The sequence below is a fragment of the Vanessa atalanta genome, chromosome 21 (assembly GCF_905147765.1).
Source record: "Vanessa atalanta chromosome 21, ilVanAtal1.2, whole genome shotgun sequence".
Classification (NCBI taxonomy): domain Eukaryota; kingdom Metazoa; phylum Arthropoda; class Insecta; order Lepidoptera; family Nymphalidae; genus Vanessa; species Vanessa atalanta.
The window spans coordinates 830,419-853,286 of record NC_061891.1 but is presented as its reverse complement, the minus strand read 5'-3'; the positions used below and the strand labels follow the sequence as shown (position 1 = coordinate 853,286).

At 34.0% G+C, this 22,868-nt stretch overlaps 3 protein-coding genes across 5 annotated transcripts in view; 2 read left to right on the top strand and 1 right to left on the bottom strand.

The window, feature by feature from the left end:
- The first annotated feature begins 263 nt into the window (after window positions 1–263).
- On the top strand, window positions 264–3,433 carry LOC125072369. 2 transcript variants are annotated; one of them, XM_047682983.1, is made up of 5 exons: window positions 264–415; window positions 834–981; window positions 1,553–1,676; window positions 2,368–2,553; window positions 3,188–3,433. In XM_047682983.1, the coding sequence occupies exons 1-5, from the start codon at window positions 345–347 to the stop codon at window positions 3,352–3,354; spliced, it is 696 nt and encodes a 231-aa protein (XP_047538939.1). In that variant the 5' UTR covers window positions 264–344; the 3' UTR covers window positions 3,355–3,433. The 2 variants fall into 2 exon arrangements, with proteins under 2 accessions (XP_047538939.1, XP_047538940.1); XM_047682984.1 differs by lacking the exon at window positions 264–415 and adding an exon at window positions 656–704.
- Window positions 3,434–5,200: 1,767 nt separating this feature from the next.
- LOC125072410 lies at window positions 5,201–7,880 on the top strand. Its single transcript, XM_047683036.1, has 6 exons — window positions 5,201–5,328; window positions 6,153–6,297; window positions 6,553–6,657; window positions 6,887–7,007; window positions 7,369–7,554; window positions 7,734–7,880. Exons 1-6 carry the CDS (start codon window positions 5,237–5,239, stop codon window positions 7,832–7,834), a joined length of 750 nt encoding a protein of 249 aa, XP_047538992.1. The 5' UTR covers window positions 5,201–5,236; the 3' UTR covers window positions 7,835–7,880.
- Window positions 7,881–8,167: 287 nt separating this feature from the next.
- Window positions 8,168–22,868, bottom strand: part of LOC125072251 — a 45,758-nt gene continuing 31,057 nt past the window's right edge. Inside the window, exons 4-13 of one of the 2 annotated variants that reach the window (XM_047682787.1) lie at window positions 19,588–19,715; window positions 13,606–13,773; window positions 12,455–12,605; window positions 12,043–12,265; window positions 11,592–11,759; window positions 11,176–11,283; window positions 10,527–10,604; window positions 9,405–9,504; window positions 8,768–9,045; window positions 8,168–8,605 (exon numbers count right to left, since the gene is read on the bottom strand). In XM_047682787.1, coding sequence (XP_047538743.1) covers window positions 8,260–8,605; window positions 8,768–9,045; window positions 9,405–9,504; window positions 10,527–10,604; window positions 11,176–11,283; window positions 11,592–11,759; window positions 12,043–12,265; window positions 12,455–12,605; window positions 13,606–13,773; window positions 19,588–19,715 — 1,748 coding nt within the window. In that variant the 3' untranslated portion in view covers window positions 8,168–8,259. The remainder of the gene's footprint in view (window positions 8,606–8,767; window positions 9,046–9,404; window positions 9,505–10,526; window positions 10,605–11,175; window positions 11,284–11,591; window positions 11,760–12,042; window positions 12,266–12,454; window positions 12,606–13,605; window positions 13,774–19,587; window positions 19,716–22,868) is intronic. The other variant, XM_047682788.1, reaches the window with a different exon arrangement.

Genomic DNA, 22,868 nt, shown 5'->3' with positions numbered 1-22,868 from the left:
CTATAAACAATTTGGTCAAAGTACAATGTAATGATCTCTTATTACGAATAACAACATTTTCAATGTCACTGTTTATCATAATTATGTAATTAATTATTATTTGATTTATTATATGGTATTATGATTTACGATTACCATATACAAAGCGTATCGTTTCCCTAAAGTATAGTGCTGTACCTTATGGGGCATATCTAGTCACTCGATACTATTTAAAAACTGAGAACCTCCATGGGAAGCCTACATACTCTTTGTGTGATACTCCTTACAGTGTCGAATGTCACATAACCAACAAATTTTGTAAATGACCATTTATAAGAAATTACTATTATTTTAAACTTTAAAACATGTCTGTTTTCGACGGAGAAATCGAGTTCAAGTCTGTATACATGGAAGATTTTGTTAAAAAAGATAAACCGTGAGATACAATATTATTTTTTCTACGACTAGTTTATTGTATTAAACTTGAATTATGATTGATGAATATCAGTTATATTCTATATAAAAGTACTTATTCACAATAATGATCTCACTTATTATAAATGTGAAAAATTTCATGCATGTTACCCAATCAAGCAAAAACGGCTGGATGGATTTAGAATAAAGATCGCTTAACTTTTGACTTAATACATAGGCCACTTAACACTCCGAAAAACACCCCAAGACCTTCAAGAGATGTATGCTTGAGTTTGAGATGTATGCTGCATGTATGTTTGAGGGCTTTTTTCTAAAAAAATACCAGTGAAATAAAAAAAAATCTTTATCTATGCGTTTGATAAGACTTTTCATTTTGTCATTGAGTTTATTTGATTTTTCATCCAAAATTAAAATTTTAGCATGAGTCCTCGTCGGAAAGCTATTGATGACGATTGCCTGATCGTTGGACTCAGTCGCGACTTCTTGAAACCAAGGGAGCAGCCACGCAAGAGTCCCGACGTCCTCTGTCCGGTAGACTTCGAGTATTACAAGAAGGCTGTCGAGAGGGTAAACATCTAAACACCTTATCATAAGGTTGTTTAGTATATTGCATAAAATTTTTATTCAAGTAGGTATAGAATGATTGCAAGTCGTACTTGTGTTCCTAGTTACTACTAAGTACACAATCCCTCGGTAGCTTGTCATGTCGTTAAGATTTCGTAATAAGACTTTAGTAATAAGTAGTAAAATTGTGTATGTCTAAGTCTCATTATATTTGAAAGTTAGCCAGAAGGCTAGAGTAGGGGCTGGATATATTGTAATTAGTTGTTGAATGATACAATAAATGTGACGATGATAATACAGAAGAGTAACAATAATAAAGTTACTTTATCTACTATATATTTTTAATATATAGTTACTATATGTTATATATGTATTTAATCAAGTCATTCATTCATTCATTTCATTATTTTATATATATTATAACAGAGTTATAATATTTATAAAATATATAAAAACCTCCGGCATTAAATAACGATATACAATGAGATTTAGACATAGACAATTTTACCACGTTTTAATAATTTGATATATTTCTTATACTAATTAGCAACTGATAAAGCGTAAAATTTAACAGTTCCAGGAAGATCATCCCAAGTTGACAAAAATGTACATGTCCAAAGATATTGACCCAGTGCCAATAGAACATGAGATTCAAGATCTGAAGCGAACCGAGTACCTTACTAAGTACTGTTCTAGAGGTACGTCTAATTGACCAAATAAATTTTTTAATCGGAGAACTTGCCTTACCTTACCTTAGTCCAAACACGCATTTTTCAATAACGTACGCCACAATTTTACAATCGCGAGTTCTTTTTCGGTCTTTCTTGGTGCTCACCAAACATCGAGAAACAACCCAGATTCGGAAACGAAATTAGTTCGAGTTTTGTTATGTCAATTTTAGAATTGGTTAACTGGTTTGGACAATTGTTTGCAGGAAAAAAATAATTATTTTAACAAACATAATTATGTAGATATATTCACATAGAATTACTTGTAAGTTACTATATCTACACATAATATATTACATTAAAATAGTTCATTCGTTGGATATATGTTTTCTTATTGAAAACTAATTGTGAGGCTACTCTTGCATACCGCGGGATAGTATTCCCTCACTTAAATCGGGCTCTATCTACAATGTATCAATAAGTTGCCCAATGTATGCAGAACTAAAATGCACTGTACCGCCTCGCTTCAGGTTGATATATGGCGCAATTACAAGAGACACGTGCACGTCTTCTAAAGTATTATCCACGTCACCAACATAAGATGAAATATAGGGTAATCACCAAAAAAAACAACATGCAAAATTAGTAGCACTTGCCTGCATTAAACCCTTCGGCCATTTCGTATTCTTTCTTAATTATTCAAGTAAAAGTTTTTTTTCAGAGCTTCCCTTCATGTCGGTAAACCTTGCGAGACGAGCCCGTGCCCTTCAAACTCTGCGTTTACCTGACGACATCTACATTCCAGACACTAGCCAAAAGGGCTCATACAGGCATCCGAAACCGGAAAAATACAAGGATCCACCCTCTACATTGTCCATGAAACCTAAATTTGATCCATCTTTACAAAGTAATCATAACCTCACTAAACTAATCTTCTTTAGCTGTAGAGGATAAGACTATTTATTAAGTTTTATAGATGTTTTTTAACCATAAGGTTCTTTAATTTAAATTGAAAATTGGTCATATCTGCACGAGCCAAGTAGTAATGGTCCCTGCGGTTACTAGTTTGGTTCGTAACACACCCATTCTTACACCCTAAGAAGTGGTTTCCCTCGACAAAATTATAAGCCCAAAATCAAACAATTGATATAATTATTCTGAATAAATAGGCTCATAAAGACTATTTAAAAAAAAATGTTTCGATTTCTTCTGTATCAACAAGTGTTGTAAGAGTTATTCTGTACGAAGAAACTCAAAACTTACCGCAGAATCTCAGTCTCAATGAGATACCTGACTTAGACTATACTAAAAAAAGTAGGATACACTTATCAAAATAGCGTATTACATTAAGTTTGTTTTCAACATTGCACGAGTGAGATACGAAGTGAAGTCGTACTAATTAGCACTGTAAGCTACGCAATTCAGTTGGTGTGCCATTGCATGTTTTAATAAGTACCTATCTATGTATTGCTAGTTTTTTAACTAATAGGAGATCAGATTCTGGAAAAGATAATTTTTTCTAAAAATATTTGTCATTGCAGAGGAACTCCGTCGCATCCTAAGGGTCCGCACTGGTGACACAAGTTACGGAGTGAGCCACGGACTCTTGGCTGAAGTTGTTCTTGAAAGAAGTCCGTTTGGTAAGCCTCGAGAAGAACCAAAATACGGTCGTTGGCGGAATCCGTACATTTATTGCTATAGAATTTAACTTTTTTAATGAAATTTTATATTTGTCTTACTATTGTATTTAAAATTTTGTTATTATTTCATACTGATGCCTCAACGCTTGGACCTAAATTTTGTTAAATACGTAGTTTAGAAGGAGTTATTAAAATATATTTTATATTATTTGTGTTTTTTATATAACTCACGTTTATATGAAAGTATTTGTCGCGGTTTTGCTCGTTGTATCGGGGTTGGTCGTCAGGCGTTAGATCTTCCTTGAAGTACAAGCTTGCTTCATACCTCTCAACTAATTCGGTTGAGGGTTTGTGTCTTGAAAGATCAGACAGACAAAGTTACTTTCGCATTTATAGCAATAGTATAGTTGGCTTAATAATCACTAGCTAGTTGCATCTTGGGGCGCTCGTCCTGACCGACACTCACCTGTGTAATTTAACAATCAAGATTTTATTTTGAGCGTTCAACTACAAGCAACAGTCGAGTTAGTTCTCAGTTGTCTTTACAATGTTGGACGAGACGGTTATATTGAGCGCGATAATATTGGTTTCCCCCGGTGAGGGACTGCCCTTAGATTATTACTTCTAATCTATGCTTACATGATAAACTAATGTGTCTCCCCGTGATACTTGGATAAGAAACCTTTTGTAGTCATATATTAAGAATAGAATTATGTAAACTATTCTGACGTGATACGAAAGCCTTGACCTTCCCGACGTCGCTACAACAAGAGATTAAACCCTAGAACAGTTACCTTATTTTCCAACGCTTTATACTAAACTTCGTCGTTTCTACTACGTCGGTAAAAGGGTGTTTTAAGGTTTCGCGAAATCGAACGTTAACTTTTTTATGTTAATTACAATTATTTCACAGTATTTCATGTGGTCAAACTTACAAATACTAATGTAGATCTTACTCAGCCTTTTGAGATCATATTTTCATCCAAATCAATACTTGAAATTTAAACTGCTCACATTCTATACATATAAGTTTTCAAACTTAAAATAATACTAGTGGGACGCACGCGAAATTACGTGTTCATTCAACAGATTTTTACAAATTTAGAAACCTATCACAGATTTTGTTTCGATTTAATTTCATTGTAAGCTGACGACGACTGTTAGCACGATTTTCATTTGTTTTTTTTTTATAGAGCTATAGCGCGGCTCTAACCCGGCCAGTAAGGTATTTCCGCTCTTTAAAATTAGTTATTTATTAAATCGTAATAATTTAGTAAGCTGCAATCAAGAACCCTCTTTAATTTTCTGCACTTGTCAGGCTGAAGCTTTTTAAAATAAGACCATAACCGATCTTTTGTGGCCAGCTATCCGTCCCATAATCGCTAGGACAAAATCGGCCTTAAGCTATTATAAGATGACAAATTATTAAAAATCTAAGTATTATAAAATTTTCGACAAGCATTGGATGGTGATCATAACCTCCTCACGTAAAAAGCACTGATATAATGTCATGGGCAATAGGACTGTTGAATTTAGGCGAGAGTACATCCAGGTACGACCCCTACCGCAAGAATCGATTTTTTATTCAAAACCACGTATTAGATTCTACGAAGGTAAATGTTCTAGGGATATAATGTGCACGGTTACATTCCAAGTCAAAGTGAAGATCAACTATTATACGATAGAAGTAAAACACTACGTCAATTTCAAATCAACCTCATTACGTGATACCCTAAAAGAAAAAAAAAGTAGTAAATGTATGCAATGTCTAATGAGGCCTGCAGTAAGGAGATCGACATAAAATAATCGCGATGTCAACGATCAGTCCAAATGTCAAAACAAACACTTGATTCCGAAAGATTTTTTGAATTAAATTTTACATTTATATATGACTATTGGTTAAAAAAATTCTAGTGATGTCAGGATTAAAATAAATAAATTAAATACACCATGGATCACTATCTTACAACTTATAAGAAAGATTACTTATGGCCCAACTTACCTGGCGCGTCCACAGGGGCCGCTGGAGCAGATGTTGCGGAGTAAGTACACGAACACATTTTACCTATTTATAAACTTCTCAAAAAGACGAAGGAATTTAAATAAAGTTTATTCAAGGTGACTTACCAGGACAGTAGAAACACCATATATAATAATATTAAATTAAAATAGAACGTAAAAGCACCACGGATTCGGAATGTAGATTCTAACAAGAAGAACTCACGTTTAGTTTCTTGGTTTCTTATTAGTGTCTTCTTATATTATTTGTACGCTGGTACTAATATATTTTATAGTCATTAATACCAGCAACTTACAACTTTACTTAAGATACGACTAAAAGGAGTACTAAAAACTGACGTAATATAGAAAACGTTATATTACACAATTAATCTAATACTAGTGTCTCCCGCGAAACTTCGCGTTTATTCAAAAGATTTTTTTAGGAATTTCGGAAACTAAAACTTATGACAGGTTTTGTTTTGATTTCATTTCATTGTAAACTGCAAGTCAATCAAATACATTTGGCGCCAAAATGATGAAATCTTATTTAAATGATTTTTAGAAACTGACAAAATTAAAATTACACAATGATCAAATCAACACTAAAGTCTTTCAAAACTAATAAAAGCTACATGAGTTATAAATTTAGTGTTTATATTTGTAGCAGAAGCGCTTAAAATTACAAAAAAATGTTGCCCTATTGTTTTTGAAAACGTTGAATTTTTGTAGTTATTTATAACGATTGATAAATGTTAATAATTTTCAATTTATAAACACTTATCCCTAGAGATTATTATATTATTCCATCTTAGATTTTCGCCTTCATAGGTTTTAAGGACCGATTACAATTTTGTTTTATCTATAGGATCCCAAAACTCTCAGGCGAGGAGCTCGCCTTCTATCAAGCATGTATGCAACATACGCGTCCGCCAGACTGTAGATGCCCACAGAATACCGGAGCGGAAGTACAACTACCCCCTGGTAAAGAAGGGGGATGGAGTAGAAACGAGGTCAATGAAATTATAAGTCAATTTAAATTCAATGTTTGGTCCAAAATTTTATTAAATTTTGATGATGATGTCCTAATCACCGTGTTAACACTGCCAACTTCCAAACGTCATACTCTTTTAAACCCAAATGACTTCTTAATGGTCCGACCTAGGGTTTGAATCTAGGACTTCAGTTTCCGTAGCCACATAACTAAGCTAGTAGACAAACGAGACACTCAATTAAATTATAAACACTATAAAAAATATGTTTTGCAGATGATGGGACCATTACTGGACCCAAAACTCTATCCAGTTCGAGTTGGTGCTAGTCCAGAGACAGCTACCTCACGCTATGATCAGCCGAATGCGTTCTTAGATAAGGTATTGAGTTTGATTCAAATACGTACCAAATTTGTTACAATCTGACACCATTGAGTCTAATATATTTAACACTTTATAAGCCCTCAGATTTGTAATTTGTAGAAGAAGGATTAGTATTAGTGAAAATGATCAACTTAGTTTTGTCTGTTCTCGATAAGGGTAAAATGTAACAAATAGGAGAAGAATATGAAAAAAGTCGTAATAAAATGTACGTTATTTCTATCTTCAGTTGCAGTCAAAATACCCAATGCTGTACAGCATTCTGCAGAACGAGGCATCGCCTGAATTAAAGCAACGTATAGACCGAGATCGCAACAAAACAACATATCAAGTGGATTATTGTGAAGCCGGTAATTATATAAGTAAAAGTAGTAACAGACTAGAGAAGATGGAAAAACGAGGTCGAAAATTTCATGTTAAGCTTTTCTACAACATATCCAAAAATTAGCCTTCTAAGTCCATTTGCGATTCTAGGCCCGATTTTTTGTATATAATGACTGAACTACATAGAAAGGTCAAATAAAGATTTTACTTTTCTAAGCAAGCCAAACTTTTTAATAAGCGATGACATTCAAATATTCATCTTTAAGTCCTAATTTTCGTAGGTTTTTATATAAGAAATTTCTCTTATATAACTTTTATTTTATTGGACTCTGCTGTTTTCATAAATTTTACTGATTAAATTAAATCACAAAATTCCTCATCTTAAAGGTCCAGGGGCAAAGTTTGAGGGTCTCCAAAGGGCAGCTGATGAAAGCGGTACAGGACCATGTGCACAACCTATGAGATTACCAGGAGATCCCTGCAGGGTAGGACCTAAGCCAAGAAGGTCGACTCCTAAAACCATATCTAAGCAAGCTGGAGCCGGTGCTGCAAGTGATCCAAGAGCCAAATGTGGTAAGTTTGCAAATCCAGTTAACTAATATCTTTCGGTTATTTCTCCTTTTTTGGATAATGATGATGATGGGCGTTGCTGTAAAGTTTTTTATAAATTCGACTTTTCTAAGCCTAGATTATAAAAATCTGACTAAATAACGATAATGTTTATGTTTATTTAATGCGTGAACTGTTTACAGAAACAACGTCAGCCGTACCACCTCTGGGTAAAACTGAATATCAAGATGGCGTATCAAAACTTGGAGCTATTATAATGCGCGATAAATTGCACAGACGATGAATTATGCAAAAATAAAATTGAAACAAGTAATAAATTTCTAATATACACATTATAAGGACCTATTTTATTTATTAAGGCAATCAAATGTTATAAGTGAGTACGTACTGAACGAGCTTATTGTCTCAATTTTTTTTATATGAGAAATTAGTTTAGAAGTATTTTACCAACCATATTACTTAATCACAGATGACGTTACTCTTTACTATAAAAAAAATACAGATGAAACATATACCTATTATATTCGCTCTCATTTTATTATAGTTTAATGTGTTCGATAATTAATTGTATTTTAACGAAATATAAAAATAAGGTATGTATGAACAAATTGAGAAGTAGTCGTAAAAAATACTTTATTTCACTAAATATATAAATAAAACACGACATGATAAATAGACGTTTATGTATAAAAGCAGGTATACAATCTGTCACGCGGGCGGAGTCCGGGCACTCGATATGAGCTCGCCTCTTTTGTAAAGCATCACTTCTTTCTTCTCTTCTCTCTTAATCGTATGATCCTCTGTAGATCTTCTAGCAATTTGGTCGTCTCTTCGGACGGATTGCTCATCTCTTCTGGCACTGTGGTCATTTCTTCTGACGTTGTAGTCGTCCCTATTATGGTCATCTCTTCTCGAGCTGTGATCGTCTCTCCTGACTATTTCTTCTCGTCGGACAGTGTGTTCTTGTCTGGAAGACACCCGAGTGGTTCGCGACACTGTGGTTTCGTCGTGTTGTCTGACGACGACGGCCCTGGCGTCTGATGTGTTGCGTTCTCTAGAGATACATTTAATTATTACTATTACATCGAATTAGATTTTAAGCCAAATGGGTATTATTTACGCGTATTGTATCACACGTAGACCTTATTTGACCAAATATTCGCTAGTATCTAATAATACTTTAGAAGATAACGCTTAGTGTATCTCGCCCGCTCACCTGCCGAAGGCGACGAGGCGCTCGATGTCGGCGTGGCGGCGCTCGGGGCGCTCGGGGCGCGGCGGCGGCGAGGCGGGCGGCGACGCGCTGGACGCGGGCGACGGCGACGCGGCCGCCGAGTGCGACGCGGCCGACGACGGCGACGCGGCCGACGAGCCCACGGCCGAGTCTCGCTTGGCGGACGACGACGAGCCCGACGTGGAGCGGCGCCGCGGCCGCACGGCGGGGATGTGCAGCGACGCCGTGATCACGCACTCGTCCTCCGACGCGTTGCCCGTCTGCCGACGCGGAAGCTACGGTATGAATCGATCGGAGGCGGCCGATGCGAGACTGGTGTGTCTGATTCTACTAATCTTTTCCTAGCTTTACGGTCAATCGAGTGTTTTGTTAATCTTACACCCGTGACTGGTTTAAGTTCGCCTCGAGTTCGACTAATATGTAGCGTAAAAAATAAATAAATTATTAATACTCTTATGATAGCGGTGTTAACTATTTATGACATCCATTTTCCATAAAATCTGCCAGCAAAGCTACATTTTGCAAATTCTAACCGTGACATAAATTACTTTAAAATCGAACAAACCAAATAAACTACAAACTTGTTTAGTAATTAATCGATGAAACACTTAAAACTAACCTCATTATAGTCACTGGCCGAGTCGTTGGAGTCCGGGGCGGAATCTCGCGGTGGAGAGCTGACGATGCCACTACTCGCTCGCTCTTCACTGCTGCGCACCCTATGTACATTTTTAATGTTATTGCAAATAAATTTATATATATCCTAAGATTATTTCAACTTCAAGTCACGTCTTCGTTTTTTCAACAATTTTCTTACGAGCTATATTTATGTTAGATAAGCTATATCTTAAAAATACACAGCATATAAGCATTTATATATTCTATGTCTGTGAAAGTTCCATGTCCAATACTATGCACGATTACAAATGTCAATTATCTTTTAATAACTTAGCAATTAGTATCATGCAGAGGGTATTTTTTAAATTAGGAAACTGCATACAAATCGTGAGAAACTTGTTAGTAATGAAAGCTCAATAATGACTAGCTGTAATAACTAAAATGGTCAGTTTATTGATATAATTTGACCTGGCTAGGATGCAAAAGACTTTAATTCAATGATCATGGTATAGAAGACAGCAGCCAAGCTTATGCTATAGAATTATGGAATGATAAAATTTAAGATGATAATTATGACGGATTGTATAGAAGTATATAGTTATTCAACAAATTTCCACTGACAATCTTAAGTGTCTGAAGATCTATTACGTGATAAGACTTTGTATTCTCATTGATTATTTGGATAACAATCAAATATATTTTATTCGAGTCGACTTTACAAGCCAATTCAACTAAAATCTTCTGTCAAGAATTATAATTTTGTAACTCTTGTGACGATAGTAGTGGCGGTAGAAGGTGTCACAACCATTGTAACCAAATCGTCAAAAGCGCAATGGTTTACGGGCCGCCTAGCGATGAAAATAGTCCCAGGATCCTGACCCCTTGGGCTTTTGTCATCGCCACACCTAACACAAGTGATAAGTTTAAAAGGAGGGGTAAATAGGAATATTAGTAATTCCCCAATTAATTTGGGGCGAATCAGATGAAAGAAAACAATGTTGTTATTAAAATAATGAGGACATGGTTACAAAATAGCATTTGTAGGCCATGCAGATATTAATAAAAGGACAAAACAGCCATGACAACAAACGAACTATGGAAGATGTCTCTCAATAATGCTTGCCTGGTAAGAAGCATGATGGAAGCAAGAGAAGCAGATGATGTATCTGACGCAGCTCTTGAACGACGACCCCTCTCCCCTCTACGCACAGATTACAATGTTAAAGTGTGTTTGTTTGATGCTTTTGAAGAATTTATTGAATATATACAAATGCGTGTATGATAAATGTATAACGTCGCCGAGTCATTGTCAACTTTATAAACTTGCTTAAATACCAACGATTAATCTTACGACTAAAATAGGAATTTTATTAATGTTCTGGATATCTTCAAGAATTGAAGAAATATTTTATTGTTGATATTTACTGTTTTTATTTCAAAATGAAATGCAACGTATAACACACTAAGCATTGCAACCAGTACCAGAAAAAGTAACGCACCTTTTTTACTTTTATCTAAATTTTACGTTGGGCTGATGAACAATGGTTTTTATACATCACATAAATGTTCCAAGCGAAAGATATATAATATGTATTTGTAGAGTTATTCTGTATGAACATAGCTTTATTAGTAAAGCTGTTTTGACTATGTGTGGCAAGAGGCAGGTGTGTAGAGGGTTCCTACGTTTACCATGAAATACGCTATGAAATGTGTGCAGTTTTGCCCTCGTGTATCTTAATGTGGGGTGGTCGTGGTCGTGGTCGTTACGGTACCTGGTGGCAGGCGCAGTGGCGGTGTTGGCTGCCGCGTGCAGGAAGCTCTCGCGAGACCACAACCGCTTCGCACTCTCAGAGTTCGTGGATACACATTCTGACGCACATCTGCAACCGAGGCGATAGAATATACTTAACACTACACTACGGTACTTTTGGTAACTTCACACAAAAATAACAAAACACGGCAGAGTTGTAAAACTACGTATCATTAGATTTTGTAAATTTCCACTTCGAAGGTATACAAATTGAATTTATTATAAATCTTCTTCTTGCTGATTATTTGATTTTTAGTCTGGGATATTATTTTCATTATTTTAAAATAGTGCAACCGGTATCTAAAGAGTAAAGCTAAGGGAACTTTTTAGAGCTAGATAACGATGTTCAAATAAACAATTGAAATAGAAGAAACTCACTCGGCTCTCCTCAGTAAGAGCGAGTCTAAATGCGCAGGCGCGCTGTGCGCGAGGTGTATGTAGGCCTCGTGCAGCAGCTCCGCCGGTAACGTCCACAGCTCCGTCTGCCGCTCCACGAGCTGACGGACCACGTTGATCACATCCGCTCTCTCCGATAACTGTTCTGCGCTGGAAGTGAAATTCAGCCTGTTGTACTTTATATTCTTTTACCAAACTTATGACAGAGAAAAATATTATAAAATATTCAAATATTCTTCTATTTGTGCTGATATTTTTATAATAAAAAGATTATTAGGCTATGTTCATCAAGCACAAAGTTTTTCAAATAATTAGGATGAAATTGCAAGTTAATAATTATATTATACACACAATTTATTTTCTTTCCGTTATTGTCGTTAGGGAATGATATTATTAATCTAGTTAATATATCGTTTGTTAGATAATAGCTCACCTGGCAGTTTCATTAGGTTTGTTTCTATGTAATATATTCGGGGCGAATATAGTAGCGAGATTAGCGGCGTCCATCTTGTTCCCCGGCTGTTGGTCATCCTCCGCGTGTCCCGCGAGTTGTGACAGGAAGGAGAGCAAAGCGTTGAGGGTGTCGCGATGAGCCGCCGGCAGCAGCTGCACGATCAGCCGTAGAGCCTCCCATTGGATACGACGATTACGGATTTCTATAAATTGCAATTAAAATTTAAAAAATATGATAAACCAAGGAATAAAGTGACAAAACATTAATTAACCATAAATTTAGCAGTTGAGGAAAAGTGAAAAATGTCAACATTAAGTTACTTCTTCAGCAGCTAGTATTTAAATTTTAGTATTTATTAATTACAAATGAACATAACATTGTCTCGACTCACTCTGTGTCTGCAGAAATGCAGGATAAAGATCTCTGCATAGCAAAGGATCGGGGAGATCCCGGAGGAATTCTTTGAGCAGAGTGGCCACATCGTGCGGACATACCGCTGAGTCGAGCGTTGTGTCCTGACCACGCTCCCACTCTTCGCGGAGCTAAAATTGTGAAAATAACAATCACATTAGATAATAATACTTATGGAAAATACTCGTAGAATAAAGCAATATCGTTTGTTTTATTCTTTGGTCATGTATTATTTTTTCTATTAAGATGTTATTAAGAAACAATTGACTTATATTCGTGAGGAAAATTATCTCGAAGAAGTTAAGTGTTGGTTACATTTAATGCTACTTACACATAACCGAAGATTAATTTAAAATACGGCATTTGGCAAAGTCGAGGAATTTGTCATAAAGCCGTGCAAATATATATAGAGCTTCCTGGAAAACCCACAACTTATCGGAAAAATGTCACAGTTCTATTTCAGAAATAAACATCCTGTATTTCTGAACTTATATTTAGTGCAATATTCATTCATCAATGTAAATTTAGCCAGCTGTGTGTGTTCCGGATAATCCGATTGCCTATCTCATTTATTGCATCTTCGGAGTACATACTACAGCAAAGTTTGTAATAAATCCCCGCCAATCTGGGTCAACGACGCGAATCGATTGCAACGGCCAATACGATGGAAAACATCTAATTTTGTCGGTCAATGTTTTATTCTTACTGCGCGTGTATGAATACGATTCGTAAACACGCCTTGGCTAGATTTACTGCTTTATTTTCTGTCATAGCAACCACATGTAATGATTGTTTGCTATATCAGGTTTACTTTGTTTCAAAATACAAAACAACGGTTAACACATTCTGCTTAAATTATACTTTAATATACATAACTTCATATACCTTCACTTTATAGTACATCTTTCTAGAACATTTATTTTTACTAACTGAGGATTGCTATAAATAAAATAACAATAAATGCTATCCTGATTGATGAGCTTATATAAGGTTAAATAATTGGATCAGGAACCCTAACTTTTAAATAAATAGTTAAAAATATGACAGCCAGTTGGGCTAGCCAAGTAAATTTACTGTAAATTCTTAAAATGGCCCAATGTTAAAACAAAATTTGTTCTTCTAATTACCCACCTGTCTAACCCTCTTCTTTGAGGCTGACACTCGGAAGAGACCAAGGGTACGAAGACCATGTCTTCGTAGGTGAGCTAAGCAAGCTGACACCAGCGCCGGTATTTTAGGTCCACCACCGCTTTCTTCTATCCCCGACCAACCCCACTCTCCAGAATCGCACGATTCGCTCTGAAAACGGAGAAAAGTATTTTTGGTAGTATTACTTCGGAGTTATTGCGGTATTTACAATATTTCATTTTATATAAATTAACTATTTCATTTCATTCATTTTATATTAATTAAATTAATACATTTATAATTTATCTATCAGTCGGTGATCTCAAACTGCTTAGCTCTCGATTAAATTTTCCTAAAAAGAAAACAGTCCTGTATTATCGTCTGTTAAACTTAATTTAAGCTCTTATAAAGTAAAATGAAAAAGATAATTAATTGTGTTTTTAATTGTTACAAAATATACAAAAACTTTGTTAAATCAATTCTAGAACTCACTAATATTTGTCGAATGATTGAGAAATTAGTTGCGAGAATAATTTCCCTTTAAATTGGCGGTAATGAGAGTTAAATTTTATGGTCAAAATGAATAATACTTCAAAACGTCTGCTAACCACTTATTCTGATTTGTAGGTAAACATGCGTAAAATTTTATTACATATAAATCTTTCTCGTCAAGAGCGAAAGTGACTGTTGCGTTACACATCTGCAGTACTTAGGACATTAATCATAAAGATCATAATTCTATAAACGTATTGGCACCGATCTTGTCTTTTACTCGTGCTTAATCCTACCAATAATTTCAAAGCCTAGAATTTTTACAATCTCATACATTTTTGGGATTTTCGGTAAGCTTCATTTCAATTGCTTCTGACTACTATTTGTCGGTATCTACTTCGGTATACACTTAAAAAATATTATCTTTAGGAATAATACCCAAAACTGTCCCTATAAGTCAAATTTTAAATCTGAAATGTACTAAACCGCTTTTATTTTCAGAAACATTAGTGATTTTTTCTCCATGTATATTTTTATGTTTGGTTGGGTGTGTTAATGTTCTGGTTTTCGTCTACACGTGGCACAAAAACATAAAAAAATGTTTAAACGTTCATCGCAGATAGAGGTCGATTCTATTTAATAATCTCGCAGGTACAATATTGGTTGAGAAAATAAGTCGATCTGAGATGAATTCGCAAAGTTTAACTAAAATACATGACAATTACGGAAATTTAGCTTAGCTCTTCCGTTATTGTTAGCACCAAGGAGTTCATGGACATTGGAAGGTTCATTTAAAAACACGGATAAAGCCTCCCGAAATGGTTCATCTATTTCAGTCGGTAGATATTAGGATGGGCGAGAGTCGCGTCATACGATAAAATTATCGTGGCCTTAATGAAAACAGCCGCTGTAAGGCCGTTCAGGTAACCAGATATGTGTGACGTCATCGTGACGCCATACTACGTCAAATTTGACCTATTGGGACAGTTCTGGCTATTGTTTAAGCTGAACAGATGTTTAACGTATGATTCTTTTGTATCGCATTTAAGTTTTTTTATTACAATTTGTATTTTACTTGATATTGGCTACTACTAATACTTAATGTATTAATAAGTAATAACTCAAAATCTCTTGATGATGGACTTATATTATATCATTTAAATTTTATGATACTGGTATCTTATACATTGATGATTACGAAAATATGTTAAATGTGTTTTTGTGGTGCTTTCGATTTTATAGATTCCCATAAAAGCCTTTGTCCCTTCTTTTTAGGACAATCTCGTCTGTTAAGATATGGTTTGATTGTATTCCATCACATTGCTTCTCTAGTGGGTATGTATCTGTCAGAATTTTATTTGACACGTGTAGGTTTCTTGTTATGTTTTTCCACGTTTTTTATTTTATATTATAGGGAGGCAGGCGGACTCCCCGATGATCAATGGTCACTAACGCCCATAGACATTGGAGTATATGATATTTTGTCCCATGGTCCACTGGTTACATTAACCCTTCAAAAAGGACCACAGTTGGTCCGGTATTATTGTTTGGCGCTAGAATATCTGATGAGGGGGCTTGCACAAAACCCTAACACTAAGTTAGTCGTCTACTTCCATAGCGAGCGCTTGATGAAATATAATCAGAAATTAGACGTGTAGACTTTGTAGTAGCGATCCTAGGTTAAATGTCACGCGTAATGTCCTATGGGCTAACTCGGTAAATATTATTCGGTCATTTAATTGTAACGAAAGATATCTTTTGTACGACTCGAGCATTTTTGTATTTATTTTTGACTTAATTAGTATTATACTTATTTGTTCGTTTATATTTTATTAGTATTAATGCATTTTTTAATTATTTATTGTTGCTAAAATTTAAACGGTTAGAGAATCATTTGTTTTACTTCTGTTTTATTTTTACTCTGACCATATTTACGTGTTTATTTCTGATATATATACTATCAAATACTTTCAATTTTACTTTTCTTGTATTTTATAAGGTTTTGTAAGTGTGGGTAGCTTGGAACCACTTGTTGACTTTTAATTTTCTGGTAGTACTCGAGCAAAAACTTGCTTATTTCCTTTGTTCAAGTTTTCTTCGCTAAATTAAGTTATATTTCTTGATGAAATTATATAAAAGATATAACTATAAATCCTCCAAATTATTCTGTAAAATGAAAACTATTCTCCGAAACTTTTGGTTTGGTCAAGATGTTAACAGAAATGAAATCGTCAACAAAAGTGGCTAAATTGAACAATCTAGGAAAGCAATAACAATTCACGTACCGTAAAACGATCAAACAATGCGAGTATATTGATAGTCCGCAACCTATTAAACTATGTACCTGAGATTTACGTTACACCAGAATCTGCGCACATAAATCAAAACGATCGCCAGCTGTCATTAGTTTGATGTATTGAGAAAACAGTGGCCGATTCAGCCGTGTCATATAAAACGCATGGAATTTACGCCTACGATTGTCTGAGATATCGTCTACTTATGACTTACAGGAGTTCGTAGTATCTTTGTGTTAAATAAATATTTGGCCATATCTTACTCTTACGATAAATTTGTGCTGATATAGTTTAGTTAAGCTTTCATGAAACAATACATTTAAATCTAAAAATGTAGGTACGAGCAAGGCCAAAAAAGTTCTCATCTATTAAGCACCTAATTATCTTAGTGTTTTAAGTTTTTTTTTCCAAAAATATAAGCGAAATTATTCAAGATTGGAAACAAAATATGTTTCAACAACATCTGCTGATCTTATGTCAGTATTGAGATTCTAGGTTTACCTCAATACCGACTGTTTTTATTGCACATGAAACTAAAAACAAAGCGAGACATTTATGTTTACGAGCTAGTTTCACGGGCATTTTGTGGAAAATCGCGCCAGAACTACACGAAAATCCGTGACGAATGAATGCAAAGCTAATTATTCAATTTGCAACTGTTTATTTACACAGAAACTATATAAGATCCGCGGGAATACGGCGCAACCTCTAACGACCTCCTAAATTATTTACTTAACTGCCTACCGTGTGTTTGTCAACGGTTCTTAATGTTTAACTCATTTGTATGTCTCCCTTGATTTAATTAGATTGGGGTACCTTTCTTTTGGCTTTACAATTAACTGACTTGTCATTTTTATTTGACTAATAAAAATATGTAAACAAATTAGGATTTCGATTTTAAACAATGTCGTGATGCGATTTGAAATTATGCAAGTCTACGTAATGATGAAATTGGTAATATCGAGGTAATCTGATGTTTAACAGAACTTTACAATGGCTTAAACTCTTTATGATTATACTTGATCGCCGCCGACGCATGTCTGATTGAAAATGATCTTTTAAAGATGAGTTATTGGCTTCTTTATAAATATGAACCATTCTTTACACTGCTATTCTGCTAACATGGATTTTAAGGGGACACCATGACGTGTCTTCTTTGTGTGTCTAATATTTTTACTGTCTCATTAATCGTTAGAACTAGAATACAGCAATGCAAAAACGTGAAAATGTGCAAGGCTGACATGAAGCTCCATTATAGAATTACTCTGATTAGAAAGTTAGTCAGCTATATATAGTATTTTATTGTATTATTTTGTAGTGTTATGGCAACCATTCTATCTATCTACATAAATACATTCAAAGAATTTAACATAAAAATATTGAGTTAAAAAGGACATGGTCAAGGTTTTTTAATCTGATCTAAAATTATGATGATTTCGTCAATCTCAAAGGTGACCAGCCAACAACGCAGGACGTATAGTGCATAAATGTGTGTGAAAACACAGGTGCCCTCACTTTCAAATCCGACACGCAGGACAATGACTTTATAGACACGGAAGTGTTAACAATTCCAATTTTCGGGTTGTTTCTCAGGAACAGCCCGAAAAACCTTTAAACCCAGAACTCGGGATAGCCTTATAGCCACTATACCAACGAGGCAGTAAAAATAAGTCAGCTATAAAGCTGTTCTACTCATTAAATCAGCCAAGAGCTTACCAGTTACACTTAGAATCTTCTTTAAGCAATTCTATCGGTATGCGGAGTAATTTTTAATTATTATTATATATTTGAAAATTTCTAGTTGCATTTGTTCCAATGGTGGATAGGTCCAGGTGCAACCCAACTTATTACGTGTCTTGGCGTGCAATTGGAAACTATTTCTGCACTTCGTACTTTGCATGCCAAATCGTTTTCTTAACCACTCATTCATGAGCTCCCGTTTCCTTTTCCACTTTACGGTTTTAAGATGATCCTCGATTTCTAAAGTTCATATTAAGGTGGTGGCTCACCAGACTGGGTATTATGACGTGGTAATAATTTATGTACACCGGTTTGTTGTAATATCAAAGCTATCAAGATTAGCATAAATATGCTTAACGTAATTACAAATGAATAGATCATCTCTTTGACAATGGACAATATATTAAAACATCCGTCACATTAAAGTTTTCAATTCAATCTTAAGATATTTTTGTAATTCTTCCTTTCATACACTGAGTTGAAACGGATTGTTTTTTTTTTTTACAACTAATCTTGTTTAATATTATTCAGAAAAAATATTTTTTGTCTTCTAAATTTTAGGCCGATATATTCCTGCGGTTAGTACAAGCATTTTAGTCGGAAGATGCAAGTTACGACGCGGAGCCAATAAGGGGTGAATTTTCATTAATTTAATTTGTGTTTACAATTCATCTCGTCCTCATGGGTTAAGAAGAGCAATGGAAAAAACCTAGATATGTTGGATACTTAAATATCTCACTTGTATCATCAACCCCGATGGGAACCGTTATGGAATTAGCTCCAAAACTTTAAAGAGGTAAGGACATCTTAGTCCAACTGAGGGAAATCTACATTAACTACTAATACTACTTCTACACTAACTTATTTTATTAAAATTTATCATAAAGATAAAATTTATAACTAGTTTTCTTTTCTATTTATTTGAAAAATTAGTAATTTTAACAGTTTTGCTTAATATCGTTAATAGTCGCGATTACGTGTTGTATTGTTTGCATGACCGCTTTAAGTCCGATATAGGTATCAATAAAAATAGGATAGCTCTGTGCTATTTCTATTTTTGCTCAGCTATAACGATACTATTCTGGGAATTTATGTAGTTTACATGTTTAGGTGTTCAGTCCACTCGACGAGAGATGGAACGCACGAGGTTTCGCTACTCGTGAAGCTTTCATGTCTATTAAATATAACTTTTGTAATTTTGATTTGACAGCCATCGTTCAATTTGAAAATATAAATATATATGATCATAAATTATTATGTATGTAATCTTTTAGTCAAACATTAGGTACCTGCTTTTTTATTACAAACTTTGAGAAACGGTATTTCGTGTCGTTATGGAAATTTAATTTAAAATTGTTAATTAATTGATATTTATTAAAATGTTAATTACGAAAAATAAATTATAAAGTTAACCTTCAAATGTACATGTTAAATATATGCTGTTGTAAATAATGCTTACATCATCTCCTTTCTCGAGTGCTCCTAACGACGCCAGGGACGCCCTGGAGCCCCCGTGCTGCCTGCGCAGCGCGCGCTCCGCTTCCACACACTGCGATAGGGGGACGCCGAACACACTGCCCGCGGACTCTGTTGAAATATAAATACTAGGTTCATACCGATTTTTGTTCATATATAAATTGACACATAAAAATAAAAACCGCGATTTACTTAAAATATTTCACTAATTCGTTTTAAGCGATAGTTAGGATGAACGATATTAATATTTTATTTTAAAATCATTAAAATATTACTAAATCTGTTAAGGCTAGGCTAAGTTATTAAATATTGGTATAATCGTTTTTGGGAGTATTTTTTAATTCAATGTTTTTAGTGGTACGACGAAACAAATACGATCAATTGCATCATGTAAGATTTTCCGCTATTGTAGTACAATTAACAAAATAAAATGATTAATTTAAATTAAAATAAATCATAAAGGTATATCCGGTATAACACTAAATGTGAAAGCAAAGAGATATCCTTGCTGTCAGACGCAAAATCATTTTAATTGAGATTTTTAAATATTTGTCGCATCAAAGTCCAGTTTTGTTTTGAAAACCAAAACCTCGGCATATATAAAATAGCTACGTCACCAGTGCTAGTCTTTGATAAATAATATAATCAATACCATAAATAATATTATTTTTGAGTTGTTCTGTTCACGTCCTGCTGTTTGTCATGATAGTTAAATACTAAAAATGTATGTACACAGCTCAATGTTCTTTGTGTAATTTTTAATGATTGTTATTCTAATAATTTCGGATTTTAAATTTGTATAAAACACAAAAATGATAAGGTCTAAGGTATCGTTTAGTTTAAAGCATGAATATTTTTGAGATGAGAATAATTTAAATTCAGGGTTTTCCTTAGAACTAAATAAAAATATTTATTTCCTTCCTTCTTCTTCTTTCCTCCTGACCGAAATCATCGACAAAAAATTTACTAAGTTTTGACTTTTTAAACCAGTATATCATAATACTTTTTTAACCAGGACATAAAACCAATAATAAAGTGTTTTTCTCTTTGTACAAGTGCAACAAATATATGTGTGACGGGGACATACAAAACATTAGCAGTTTGGTTTTGAATCTAATGTTTTATTTTATTTTACATTAAGTATTTTTAATATATATAGAAAATATTATAATTTTTTAACAAAAAACAAAACCAGTACTTTTTATTTTTTCAAATTTTAAATAGGACCAAACGGGCGTTGTTCAGTAGAAACAAAATTATTTTCCAAATCCCTATATTGCAAATAATAAACCTAAAGAAAAAAATTAAGAAGAACAATTGTTGAAACTAAGGTGGAAAAAATAACAGCAGAATTGCAGGTCCCAGATATTCTGAGAGAAAATTGAACCAACCAACCTAAAACCAGTGGAGGCAATGAGACAATGCAATTTTATACAATACCAACCAAAGCTTCAAACATAAAAATATTCTTGTACGCTCACTTGAGAACATTTGAAACTTTTCGAAGATGCACAAACCTAATTACTTCTTAATTGCGCATTGTTTATTAAGGAGAAAGAGAGACAGCACTGGAATACAACACGTGAAAGAAAGGGATCACAAATACATAAAGAGTAAACCGAAAATATTTGAGTCATTCGACAAGCACGACCCAGATTTTTGGAACGATAAGGAAAAAACCGAAATGTTACATTTCCACAATGTATTAAGGAGAATTGGCAACGAGTCAACGTAAACATGAAAATTTACGTAAATTTATAAAGAAATGAATGTTGCATACATTGTTCGGGCAAGGCTAGGCCCAGTCCCGCCTTAGACGTTTGACAAACTACGTACACGATATAAGTAGCGAGGAACGTGCACTGTTGTAAAGAACGCTATGAGTTCGTGAATGCCGTCATATCAATCGATCCAATCGAAATATTCTTTATTCAAATAAGCTCTTACTTTAGAATATTGTCGTGTTAGAAGATTTAAATACATAAAATATAGATGAATTACATATGTATGTTAATGAAATTATTATTTGACTTTAATTTCTGTAGATAAATTTTACAATTAGTATCCATACATATGTGTAAACCAAATCGTTATATCCTAGTGTTTTGTACACACACACTGATATATTATGTTGAATCAGCAAGTCCTTCCAACGAGTAAACACAAATTAAACACATGTGCTGAACTAAGATTCAAATGTTCAAAGCACTTGTACAACGGCTATTGCGTGTATATATGCAAAAACATTTTTTTTATTCAGGAGTAACATATAGAGGTTAACGGAAAGGTGAATCAAACACGGCACACGTGCGGGCCAAGAAAAATATGTGTACGAAATAACTTAAATAACTTATTATACTATTTCTAATAGTCGGGTGGGTCCGTATTACGTTTATTGGAAAAGATCCAAGCGATGTATTATTTTCCTCATATTCTCTTATTTTCTTGAAATTCAACATTTAAATAATTGAGGACATTAAAAATATTGTATTATTTATTTGCTTAAATTTATACACCAGCTCAACGGGACGGTTTTTAAGTGTGCGCTATAATTTTATTATGGAGTTTAACAGAAAATGCTATAAAAAAAAAACTTATTATTCAAAATCAAAATTTACTTTATTTAAGTAGGCTCTTATTAAAACTTTTGAATCGTCATTTAACAAACTATAACTAAAAGCTACCACCATTTCGGAAAGTAAATTCTACCGAGAAGAATCGACAAGAAACTCAGTAGTTACTCTTTTTCAACATCTAAAAATACAGTCATTTTAGTTAAATACAATTATATATTTATGTTACATATCCTATATATTAAAAATCGGTGTATAGAACTGGAGTCAACTAAATCATATTTAATATTAATAGTGCGACAGACGGACAAGTGGATCATCTCAATATAATAAGAAAACTAGGAAATATTAACTCTCGTGGAAATTGGGATTCATATGATTGTGCCGATCATAACACTGGCTTACTCACACTCCAAAAAAAGTAGTGCTGCTTAGTAGAATTATTTATATTTATTCTGTGACTACTATCAGATTTTTTTTCCACCAAATTAAAATAAATTATCCATCACTTTAAATACGGGTAAGATTATTAAATTTTTAAGATAATTTAATGGATAAAGCTGTCCATTTGCATGCCGTGATAACTTTTAATTGGAACAACACTAAGCTAAAAATGTAATTACCTTTATTTTTAAACTCTATATGGTGTATGTTTTGTAAGTTGTCCTTAATAAATAAACAAAAATAAATA

Excerpts from the sequence above, each read along its gene's own strand:
- LOC125072410 (XM_047683036.1), top strand. The coding sequence starts at position 5,237 with ATGGATCACTATCTTACAACTTATAAGAAAGATTACTTATGGCCCAAC. Across the intron at positions 7,008-7,368 it reads AGTGGATTATTGTGAAGCCG|GTCCAGGGGCAAAGTTTGAG; the intron begins GTAATTATATAA and ends CTCATCTTAAAG. Across the intron at positions 7,555-7,733 it reads TGATCCAAGAGCCAAATGTG|AAACAACGTCAGCCGTACCA; the intron begins GTAAGTTTGCAA and ends AACTGTTTACAG.
- LOC125072369 (XM_047682983.1), top strand. The coding sequence starts at position 345 with ATGTCTGTTTTCGACGGAGAAATCGAGTTCAAGTCTGTATACATGGAA. Across the intron at positions 416-833 it reads TTTGTTAAAAAAGATAAACC|CATGAGTCCTCGTCGGAAAG; the intron begins GTGAGATACAAT and ends TTAAAATTTTAG. Across the intron at positions 1,677-2,367 it reads TACTAAGTACTGTTCTAGAG|AGCTTCCCTTCATGTCGGTA; the intron begins GTACGTCTAATT and ends GTTTTTTTTCAG.